This window comes from Chiloscyllium plagiosum, chromosome 17, assembly GCF_004010195.1.
Source record: "Chiloscyllium plagiosum isolate BGI_BamShark_2017 chromosome 17, ASM401019v2, whole genome shotgun sequence".
Taxonomy (NCBI): Eukaryota; Metazoa; Chordata; class Chondrichthyes; order Orectolobiformes; family Hemiscylliidae; genus Chiloscyllium; species Chiloscyllium plagiosum.
Genome location: NC_057726.1, coordinates 22,492,265 through 22,504,509, shown reverse-complemented (window position 1 = coordinate 22,504,509; position 12,245 = coordinate 22,492,265). Strand labels below are relative to the sequence as shown.

General features: G+C 41.2%; 1 protein-coding gene across 1 annotated transcript in view; it reads left to right on the top strand.

Annotated features, from left to right (window-relative positions):
- plcg2 (phospholipase C, gamma 2) overlaps positions 1–12,245 on the top strand; it is a 203,346-nt gene that overhangs the window by 101,606 nt on the left and 89,495 nt on the right. Inside the window, exons 3-4 of the mRNA XM_043706657.1 lie at positions 4,517–4,610; positions 5,360–5,407. Coding sequence (XP_043562592.1) covers positions 4,517–4,610; positions 5,360–5,407 — 142 coding nt within the window. The remainder of the gene's footprint in view (positions 1–4,516; positions 4,611–5,359; positions 5,408–12,245) is intronic.

The window sequence follows — 12,245 nt, the reverse complement described above, 5'->3', positions numbered from 1 at the left end:
GGGGGTGGGGATGGAGGTGATAGGTCAGAGAGGAGGGTGGGGGAAGGTAGCAAAGAGTACGATAGCAGTCCTCAGAAGATCTGATGTGATGTTCTGGAAAAATCTTTCAGTTTCACTTGTGGAATTGTCTCATCTGCAGTACTGTCTCAAACATCTTGAGAAGAATATTTTGGCTTTGGAGAGAATACAGAAGAGATTCATCAGGACAATACTGGAGATGACTGGTTAAGCTATGAAGAGAGACTCTGTAGAGTAGACATATATTTCCTTGAGCATAAGATTAATGAGTGATCAAATTATGGTGTTTGAGGTGATTAAAGGATTTGATAGGATACATGTTGGCTATTTCTTCTGGTGAAGAAGTTCAGAATAAGGGGACATCATGAATGGCCTAGCTCTAATTTTCAGGTGATATCAGGAAGTATTTATAGAAGAAATCTGGAAATCTGTTCACTTATGAAGTTATTAAGATTTGGTTAATTGAAAACTTCAAAGCTGTGATTGATGTTTCTTCAGGTGATATGAAACCAAGGAATTAAGTGCAGATCAATTATGTCTCAAAGGGCTGATGGCCTGTACCCTGGTCCTGTGATATAGATAGGGGTTTGAAGCTGGAATGGATTACATAGTGGATTAGAACATTGTAAACTCCTGGAAGCTAACAGAGCAAAGTCTTCAATCATTAAAATTTGTAGGACCAAGCTGCTGTTGTTGTGGGTGTATTTTATTTCCATTATTTTGAAATGAATAAGACACTAACTTCACAAAATGACATATACATTGCTTGTGTTTTACGTTTTACGGATGGCTGGGGTGGTGCTTTTGTTACTTTTAAGCTGTCTTGGGCAGTAACGCGTAACATTAGTTGTAAATGTTTGGGTCCTAACTTGATTCTTTGAAAAAATCTTTGGGAAAATCTAGCATTTTTCCTCCCCAGTAAAGTCATAATCATAACCATATTACCTCTGCTGTGGGATAAATTGTTCATGATGCCCCTCGCATGGAAAGAAAAAACCTGCATTCATATGTTGTCTTTCAGAATCTTAGGATGTTCCAAAATGTTTCAATGCCAATGAAGTAATTTGAGGGAAGGTGGTATTAGAAAGACTGCATCTAATTGGTGTGCAGCAAAGGCCCACAAATTGAGGTGAAGAAAATGTCCAGATTATGTGTTTTAATATTGTTGATTGTTACTGAAAAGATGTATAAAACAAACTGCTCCAAACCTATTATTCTTGCGAATAGCTAGTTTACACTTTCTAAAGATACCATTAACAAACAACATAATCATTCATTGCTCGGGCAGCACAATGGCTCAGTGGTTAGCACTGCTGCCTCAGAGCACAAGGGATCCAGGTTCAATTCCACCCTTGGATGACTGCCAGTGTGGAATTTGCATATTCTCTCCGTGTGTGTGTATGGGCTTTCTCTAGATACTCCGGTTTCCTCCCAAAGGTCAAAAGTTACAGGAAATGCAGGGATTGGGATGCTTTTCAGAGGGTCAGTGTGGACTTGATGGGCTGAATGGCCTGCTTCTACACTATAGAGATTTTATGATAAACTAGATGACCTATAAAATGGATTAACCCACACCCATTGATTGTAATGCACATAACATACCAACTTGATGCTGATTTTTTGTTCATTCCAGGATGAGGGCGTTGCTGGCTAGGTCAGCAGTTATTGCCCATCCCTAATTGCTCAAAGGACAGTAAAGAGTCAACCACATGATCTTTGTGTCCAGCCAGTACTAACCATGATGCCCAACCATGTTGGTATCAGCAGGAGCAATATTGTAAGTGATATTGTACTGCGTAAAGTTATTGGCACTTAGTAAGTGGGAGGTAAACCGTGACTGAAACAGCCACTTGAAATTTCTTTACACACGCACATGCATCATCAGCATTGTGGTGGTGTTGGGTTGCCTGCAGTTGTATGGGAATATTGTGTGGAATTGCTGGTGAATGAAGAAATGGGGTTTAGATTTAGATTCCCTACATTATGGAAACAGGTCCTTCAGCTCATTCAAGTCCACACCGACACTCCGAAGAGCAATCCACCCAGACCCATTCCACTACTCTATATTTACCCCGAACTTAATGCAACTAACATTATGGGCAATTTAGCATGGCCAATTCACCTAAACTGCACATCTTTGGATTGTGGGAGGAAACCCACAGAGACACATAGGAAGAATGTGCAACTTCCACACAGACTGTTGCCTGAGGTAGGAATCAAACCCAGGTCCCTGGTGCTGTGAGACAGCAATGCTAATCACTGAGCTACCGTGGGTTGTCGTGACTGCTATTGCATTCAGGTGAGTTCCTCAGACACATTCCTAGGAGGTGCCTTCTCCTTTCATCCTTCTGCTCATTGTGCTTCTCAGCTGTTCACCACATCACTAATGGCAATGACTGCCCTCTCCTAATAGTGACGGTTTGCACAATACAAAAGCCCAGTGCAAATTGTGACACCACTCTGCCAGTACTGCAGGTCTCTTCCAGACTGGTCCAGGCAACAGAATGGTTGTGTCAGCGTGACAGTGTCTATCACATTTGTGGTGTGGCTTTAATTGTATACATGTTATGTGCATATACTCAGCAGAGTGTTCAGCCATACCAACAGCCGACTACCTGGCAGTTCCCTGACCAGCTTTGGTTTGTTTGTGGTTACTCAAATGTTGCTGGCAGAACAGACAACCACAGAATGAAGACATCAATATTGCTGCCAATAATGAGCATTGACCTGACTAATTCACTGCTTATGGTCACATACCAGCCAGAAACTGTGATTAGATTAGATTACTTACAGTGTGGAAACAGGCCCTTCGGCCCAACAAGTCCACACCGCCCCGCCGAAGCGCAACCCACCCATACTCCTACATTTACCCGTTACTACGGGCAATTTAGCATGGCCAATTCACCTGACCTGCACTTCTTTGGACTATGGGAGGAAACCGGAGCACCCGGAGGAAACCCACGCAGACACGGGAGAATGTGCAAACTCCACACAGTCAGTCGCCTGAGGCGGGAATTGAACCCGGGTCTCCGGCACTGTGAGGCAGCAATGCTAACCACTGTGCCACCGTGCCGCCCACTGATAGTGATAGTGAAATCCCTTTCAGTTCCAGTACTGGTGGAATGGATGTCGGGTGTGCAGTCACTGTTGCCCTGCATCTTAGGAAAGCTGCATGCTCTTTCGATCCACTCTTCCCTGGAAGGTGACAATGTAATGTATTAGTGCTCTTTGAATAGGGAGCATCAGCGATCTTCCTTACTCAGTATGAGATGTGAAATGTGAGGCCCCAGCTCCTGCCAGGTTTGTTCAATGCTACAGTCATCTTGAAAGCCACTGTTAATGCTGTCCTCAGCCTGCCCTGAGATTTTGCTGCAACAGGTGATAGATTTCACTGAAGATGTCCTTCTCACATGTTGCTCGTCAATGGTAAAATAACTGATCTATGAACACCCTTGGTAGATAAAGCCTCCTGCTCTGGACCCTTCTCCTCCCCAGTCTTGGGAGAAACTGCATGTTTTTTTTTGTTCAATCTCTATGTCATTTCTTTCACAAGGAGAATGCACATTAGTGCACCCAAGTCTAGGCATGGCAGATTTAGCAGAAGCCACAAAATCATCACATAGTCTGACAGCATCTGCCACACCAATGCCCACAGGCGTTTGCAATTTGAAACTACTACAAAAAGCAACATGCGGTTGTAGACTGTGTAACAGTAACAAGAAATCAATTAGAAATTAACTGTACATAATTGGTTACCTCTTTTAGTAGCACTCACTGATGATCATCCTCTAAGTTGGGTGATGTAGTGGCCTAGTGGTGTTGTCACTAGACTGTTATTAATCCAGAAACACAGGTAATGTTCTGGGGGCCTGCATTCAAATCCTATCATGGCAGTTGGTGGAATTTGAATTTAATAATAATCTAGAAATAAGAGTCTAATGATGACCTCAAAGCCAATGCCGATTTTCAGGAAAAACCCATTGATTCACTAATGTCCTAGAGGGAAGGAAATCTGCTATCCTTACCTGGTCTTGCCTACATGTGACTCCAGACCCCCAGCAATGTGGTTGACTCTTAACTGCAGTATAGGCAATCTGGGGATAGGGAACGAATGCTGGTTCAGCCAGTGACGTCCACATCCCCGAATGAATAATAAAAAAAAAGTTCTGGCATGCAAGCTTAAGAGAGGGTGTTGACTAGAGCAGTGATCTCCAAAATGCCACCATTGGCATCAAATCAGCAATGTTTTACATGTTGATGACACTATCACCCTCATAATTCACTGGACGTTCACTGTGTATACATTGAAGGCAACACCAACATGAACCCCACAGACATGACAGTGACACCACTTTGGAGCTCAAGGGTAATTGGAGTCCCAAACCTCAAGCTAATAAGCCAAAGTTCTCAGCTACTTTAAAATAATCGCTATCCTGTATCTGTAAATGATCTGAGACCAGCAGCTAACATTTTACAACTTTTTTTTCTATTCTTGCAGCCAATTCAAAAGAAGAAGCTTCCAAATGGTTAAAGGGACTGGAAATTCTGTACAAAGAGAGTCAAACTGCACCGACCCCATTACGAATAGAAAGGTAGAGGATCTCATTATCTGCTATGTCTTTAAATTGCTTTACATATTCTGCAGTTAAATGCCACCCTGCCTACAAACAATTAACACAGCAAATAATGTTTTGGTAAATACTTTAAGTGCTAGAGGTTTGTGTCTTCACTTTATAATGAACATTTCAAAGAGCTTTTCTTAAAATGGTTCAGGGTGCCAGGAAATGGTGTCTGAAATCATTTGCTATCGGCATTTGCATTCTCTTTAATTGCAGTTAGTTCTGATATTTTCTTGGCATTAATATATTGAAAGAACTTGTCTTTTTTAGATTAGATTAGATTACTTACAGTGTGGAAACAGGCCCTTCGGCCCAACAAGTCCACACCGACCCGCCGAAGCGCAACCCACCCATACCCCTACCCCTACATTTACCCCTAACCTAACACTACGGGCAATTTAGCGTGGCCAATTCACCTGACCTGCACATCTTTTGGATTGTGGGAGGAAACCGGAGCACCCGGAGGAAACCCACGCAGACACGGGGAGAACGTGCAAACTCCACACAGTCAGTCGCCTGAGGCGGGAATTGAACCCGGATCTCTGGCGCTGTGAGGCAGCAGTGCTAACCACTGTGCCACCGTGCCGCCCACGTCTTCTGTGCTGTCTGACATAATTGGACTTGAGCTGTTATCTTGTGATTTGCTACCAGACGTATGTTAGGGAAAATGTAACAGTGTGTCTCTGACCTTGTTTCATTCTTACATGTTGTATAATTTGCAGTTGGCTGAGGAAACAGTTTTATTCAGTGGACTGGACAAGAAGAAATAGGTAAGGCTCACTGAATCAATGTAAGACTTCAATCAGTGTTGATATGGTTTGTCTAGCTAAGTTCCCAGTCAGGAGCATTTCCTAGGTGTTGATAGTGGATCTCATTGAAGGTCTGGGAAGACTGAAACATTAATCTTCCATCTCCTTTACAAACTCCATCCACCCTAATCACTGACTCCTTTCTCCTCCCTGGCAAACTGTCTGAGACTGACCCAGAGTTTAAAACTTAGAAGTAGTATTTCAGTGCATGGTGATCCTCCAACCACACATTTGCACCATCATTTGATCTGTAAAGTTGTCTAACTCCACACTGTATTACAGCTCATCTGCTGCAGAAAACCTCATTCTTGCATTTGTTCCCTTATGCCTTGGTTACTCCAATGCATGAGAGTCATAGTCATACAGCATGAAAGGAAGCCCTTTGGTCCAACCTGTCCAGGTTTCCTAAACTGAACTAGTCCATTTACCAGCATTTGGCCCATAGTTTCTAAACCTTTCCTATCCATGTATCCACCAGATACCTTTTAAATGTTGTAATTGTACTTGCCTCTAACATTTCCTCTGGCAGTTTGTTCCAAACACACACCACCCTCTGTGTGAAAATTCCCAGATTTTGCCCTTCCTAAACTTCAGGTCATCCAAAGCTCAAATAAAAGCTGAATTTTGTGGAAGCTGGTGAAATGAAATGAAAACAGAACGTGCTAGAGAAACATAGCAGATCTGGCAAGACCTGAGGAGAGAGAAACAGAGTCAACGTTTCAAATCTGTTATGACTGTTCTTTGAGATACTTCAAAGTCCTGTTGTCCATGTCTTAACTTGCACCAACACTTATTCACCCTTTTGGCCTGTGCTAACAGGCTTAAACTGTCTCCTGTCTCATCAGTTTTTTTAAATGTCTCACTCTCATATCCCACTACTGTCTTGCCTCCTCCCTGTCTATGGAGTAACCTTTAGCCCTACCAATGCTAAGATATCTGTGCTTCTAATTCTTGCCTCTTGGGCATCCCTGGTTTTAATTGCCTGACCACCCTGTCTTTGTTGTCTAGGTGCTAATATTAGGAATTCCTTCCCTAAAGCTCTCCATTATATATCCCACTTTCCTCATTTTTAAATTCTTTACAGTTTTTAGACTTTTAATTTTTTTACATTTAGTTATTATTAGTAAAAGAAGCAAAAGTGACATGAGAAAAACCATTTTCACACAGATGTAGTGTTAGGGTTGAGGATGCACTGCCAGAGACTGTGGTGGATTGAGGCATTCAGTAGGGATTTAGATTGTTACTTTACAGAGACTATCATATCGCTCATTGGAAGAGCGAACACAGCTCAAACACAATGGACCACTGGCCCCCTTTGGTTCTGTAACAGTTCTTTGATTCAGTAATACTCATACAAAGTTAAAACAGAAAACATTAATTGCAATGCAGCTTCATTAGAAGTTACAAAAATTGTTGGAAACACTCAATAGGTTTGGCAGCATCTGTGCAGAGAAATCAACGTTAACATTTCAGGTCCAATGACCCTTCCTCAGAACTGCTCAGAACCAAATTAACTCTCCACAGGTGCTGCCAGACCTGCTGAGCTTTTCCAACAATTTCTGCTTTTGTTTCTGATTTACAGCATCCACAGTTCTTCTGTTTTCATTAGAAGCTATATTGAAATACGACTAATTAACACTACTTCTAGATCCTTCAGTTTTATTACAATGAAGTGTTAAAAGCTGAACAGATTATGATATTCTTACTGACTGCAAATGTTGATTATGATAAATTTATGTGTAAGCAGAATTTAAGAGTTGCAGTTAAATGCTCTGGAATTACTAGTCATTTTACTTTGTTGCATGTGAAGATATCTAAAACAGTAAAACATTTTGCATTTCCTTATTTTAAATTTGCTAGGTTGACACAGGGCAGAATTTAAGATCTGACGTTTTAGCACTCTTGCAGTAAGCTAGGGTGCTAAAGATTTGACTCACTGACAGGGATGATGTGGGCACATAGGAAACAGTGTAAATTCTAATTTGTTTGTGCAAGTTTTTTGTGCACAAAATGATTGTTGGCAATTTATGTTACATGTGGTCCTGCTCTACTGGTGGACACTTCCATTCCTACTTGTGGGAAATATTAAGCTGCAGCTAAATAACATGCTGCGAAAGGATTTTATTACCATTTTATCAGCACTTATGGCCAGATAATGGCACAATAACAAAGAAATTCGGGACCTAAGTTTTAATTCTGATTTTCACTTTGAAACATTTATTTGTTACTTGAGTAAGTGCTGTACATATTTCTCTTGGTACCTGTTTAACAGCTTCATGGCATCTCTACTCTGAAAACAGCAAGTCGAAAATAATAAAGAAAGAACCCTGCTGGGGCACTGTAACAAAATAAAACACAAATTAACAGTCAGATGGAATCTTACATAATGAAACAGAAACTTACTAAATGAAAATAATGTTGTCTGGGCTGATGTTGTTCCCTAGCCCCTGTGGTGCCCATTGGTCTAAAATAGCTTCTATTGTGCTTGTGAGCACTGCATGCTCCCTGTCCAGGGACTCATAAGTGCAGGTTTAACCGCTAAAAGAGAATCAATGAGTCCTCCATGGCCTGTTGCCTACATCTATTGATGGCCACGTTGGCCAGGCCCAGGAGCAGACCCACGAGAAGGCCCCTCAATTTGTCCATCCCTCCCTGCACTTTGTGCCTGTAGATTTGTAGCATGGGACTGAAGTGCAACCAAAATTTAAGGAGCAGCCCCTTCAACAAACTAAAAGGCAGCCATAAACAGAAACATTCTATGTACATATGAAAAGCTGTTTCTTCCAGGCTATAAAAACTACATGTGACCCAGCACCCAGTGAACTTACTCAAGCAATGATTGCATGGGACTGTGCAATGGCGTCTCTACCATACAATGTGAACATACACCAAACAGTGGTGAAAAAACAAAAAGCACTTTGGAATAAAATATTATCTATCCTGACTATCTGTAAGAGAATAAATACTGAGAGTGCAGAGATATAGCTGGCTCAGCCCAAACTAGACAGGTACTCCCATCTTCGTGTGTTGTTGGATGTAGGAAGTATGTTTGGTGCAGAATGATGTATCTGCACCTCTTGTCCACATTGCCCACACTGCACCCTGAAGTTCTATTTGGATATTCATCCATTTCTCATTTTACTACCTGACTATTTTCAAAGACCTGGATATTTTGTGGAAGAAGCTGTTTTCCTCATTTGTCAATTGCGATATGTGGAATCAAGGCTGGAACCAGACTATTTTTTAATCATTCATGGGATAAAGGTGTCACTGGCTAGACTAGCATTTACATTTCAATATAAATTCCACCAACTGCTGTAGCGGGATTCACAGCCAGGTGCCCAGAACATTACCTGAGTCTCTGGATTAACAGTTCAACAACAATACCACTGAGCTATTGCCTCCCACCAATCTGTCAAATTTCCTTCCACAACAAATATAATTGTCCATTTTTATGTAGAGTTTGGTGACATGGAGTGGATAAGCTTAAGTTGATGTCTCTAACCTGTAACTAAAAAGAATTGACTTTTTATGGGCATATGAGTATGTAAAAACATAGGAATATAAGAACGAGGCGCAGGAGTAGGCAATTTAGTCTCTCAAGCCTGCTCCACCATTTAGCATGATAATGACTGATCTCATCTCAGCATCAAGTCTGCTTTTCTGCTCGCTCTCCGTAACCCTTCAACCCATTACTAATTGAAAATCTGTCAATCTCCTTCTTAAATGTTCCAGTGTCCATGACACTCTGGTGTAGTGAAAACCACAGATTCATGACCCGTTGAGAGAAGTAATTTCTCCTCATTGCTTTCTTAAATCTCCTATCTCTTATCCTAAAATTATGACCTCTTATTCTAGGTTGCCCCGCATGAGGTAACATCCTCTCATTGTCTTGTTTGTCAATCCCCTTTACCATCTTATATACCTCAATTAGATCTCCTCTCATTCTTCTGAACTCCAGAGTGTAAAGACCTAAACAGCTCAATCTCTCTTCAAACAACAAACCCCTCATTACTGGAATCAATCGAGTGAATCTGTTCTGCACTGCCTCCAATGCAACTAAATCCCTCCTCAAGTAATGCAACCAGAATTACATGCAATATTCCAGATGTGGTTTCACTAATTCCTTGTACAATTGCAGCAACAATTCCCTACTTCAATACCCTCTTCCTTTAGCAATGTGTCGAAATTCCATTCGCATATGGTTCTAATTAAAACCATTACTGTGTGAAATCCTATCAGGAATATACTTCTGATTTTAAAATCACATGTTGCCCGAGACCTTTTGATGTAATACATATCCTTCGGAAGTCGTCATTGTTTCATTAGAGAGCAATGATTAGCATTGAACTTAACCTGAACGTCACTGTGCCTCAGGTGGAGGAGGCATTGACCCCACTGTACAAACCGGCTGTATAGCTAACTGAGCTAACCAACTCTCTAGATTCCTTATGGAATAATGAATGAGCTACATTTGTAGGTTGATATTGAGTACAGGTGATCATTTGGACCACTATATTTGTGCTGAAAAAGGGTCAAAAGGTTGCAAAACTAACTCAAGCTGAAACTAAGAGTTAATAGTACTTTTAGCTAATTTCAGGTGATTTGTTCCAGTCCTATGAAATGTCAAACACTGGGTTTTCTGTACCAACTGCCCTTTTGGCAGTGACAAAGTTGTTATCTAAACTGGATATCTAATCAGGATAGTGATAGTGTTGCTTTCTCCAAAATGCTTTAACCTTGCTTGAACCAGGTATCATACAGCACCTACCTTCCCTTGCACCATTGAAATTTATTAGATCCTGCAGGTGCCTGAAATGGGGTGCAAGACTATAAGAAATAGGAACAGGAATAGGCAATTCAGCCTGTTGAGCCTGCTTTGCCATTCAATAGGGCCACGGCTTATATGACACTCATCACGCCCACCTTCATGCCCTTTCCCCATACGCCTTGGTTCCCTGACTGATCAAGAATCTGTCTATCTCAGCCTTAAATATACTCAAGGACTCTGCCCACAGCTCTCTGTGGCAAGGAGTTCAAAGGCTCTCAATCCTCTGAGGGAAAAAAATCCTCCTCATCTCATTTTTAAATTGGCACTGCTTAGATTTGAGATCATGTCCTCTGGTCCTGGATTTTACCACAAGAGGAAACATCCTGTCAGCATTTCCCTTGTCAAGTCCCTTAAGAATCTCTGTATATTTCAATGAGATCACCTTTCATTCTTCTAAACTCCAGTGAGCAGAGATCCAACCATTTAGCTTTTGTTCATAAGACAATCCCTCCATACTGAGGATCATTCTAGTGAACCTTCTCTGAACTGCCTTCAATGAAATGATCCCTTTCCTTAGATAAAGAGACCAAAACTGCTCACAGTTCTACAGTTGTGCAGTTACAGTAAGACTTCCCTACTCTTATACTCCAAACCCCTTTGAATACAGCCTTATGTTGCATTAGCCTTCCTGATTACTTGCTGTACCTGTGTGCTAGCTTTCTGTGTTTTGTGCACTAGAAGCTCCATGTGTCTTTGTGTTTCAGATATCTGCAGTATTCCTACTTTACATAAAACTCTTCTTTTTCTCAATTTCAAATTGAACAACTTCACATTTTCCCACATTATGGTCCATTTATCAACTTTTGCCAATCGCTTAACCCAGCCAGTATCTTTCTTTAAACAGTTTGTATCCCTCTCACAACATCCCTTCCATCTATTTTTGTGTTGTCTGCAAATTTGACTACAGTGCATATGCTTTCTTCCTCCAAGTCATTAATATAAAGTGTATATTGGTGAGGTGCCAGCACTCATCCCAGTGGAACTCCACTGATCACAGGTCACCAACCAGAAAAAACCACGCCCCCTCCCCACCACTAGCCAATTCACTACCCATGCCAACGTACTACCTCCAACACCGTACACTCATGATTTAACCTTTAGTATGTACCTTGTCGAATGCCTTCTGGAAGTCCAAATACATCATCTCCTGGTTTCCCTCTATCCGCCCTGGCTAAAAGTTCCTTGAAAAATTCTAATGTCAGACATGATTTTCCTTTCATGAAGATATGCTGACTCTGTTTAATTAGACTATGTTCTTCCGTATATGCTGCTATTACCTCCTCAATATTTCAATATTTCTCCAATGCTAATCAGCCAATAGGGACTCACATATTGCCTCCCTTTCTTTTTGAATGGGGTGTCACATTAGCAGTTTTCCATTCCTCTGGTAGTCCTCCAGGATCCAAGAATTTTTACAAAGTTAAATAGCATCTGCTATTTCATTAGCTATCTCTTTTAGGATTCTTGGATGAAAGCCATCATGGCTAAGGGGCTTATCTGCTTTTGTCTAATACTACTTCTGTAGTGACAGTGATGGTACTTAATTCCTTCCCATATTCTTTACTTTTAATTAAATATTTGAAGTAATTTCCATCATAAAGACTAATGCAAAATACCTGTTTAACATCTCTGACATTTGCTTGTTCCCCGTAACCCATATCCTTCATGAGAGTATGAGTTCTAAATTCTTCCAACTCTTCCAGCTCAGTTAACAAATGTGGTCACTATGAGATAGACTCTGCAATCAAAAGATTTGTGTTGTTTTCATTTGAAGAACCATGTGTTAAAATTAATAGACAATAGACAATAAGTGCAGGAGTAGGCCATTCTGCCCTTCGAGGAGAAAGTGAGGTCTGCAGATGCTGGAGATCAGAGCTGAAAATGTGTTGCTAGAAAAGCGCAGCAGGTCAGGCAGCATCCAGGGAACAGGAGAATCGACGTTTCGGGCAGAAGCCCTTCTTCAGGAAT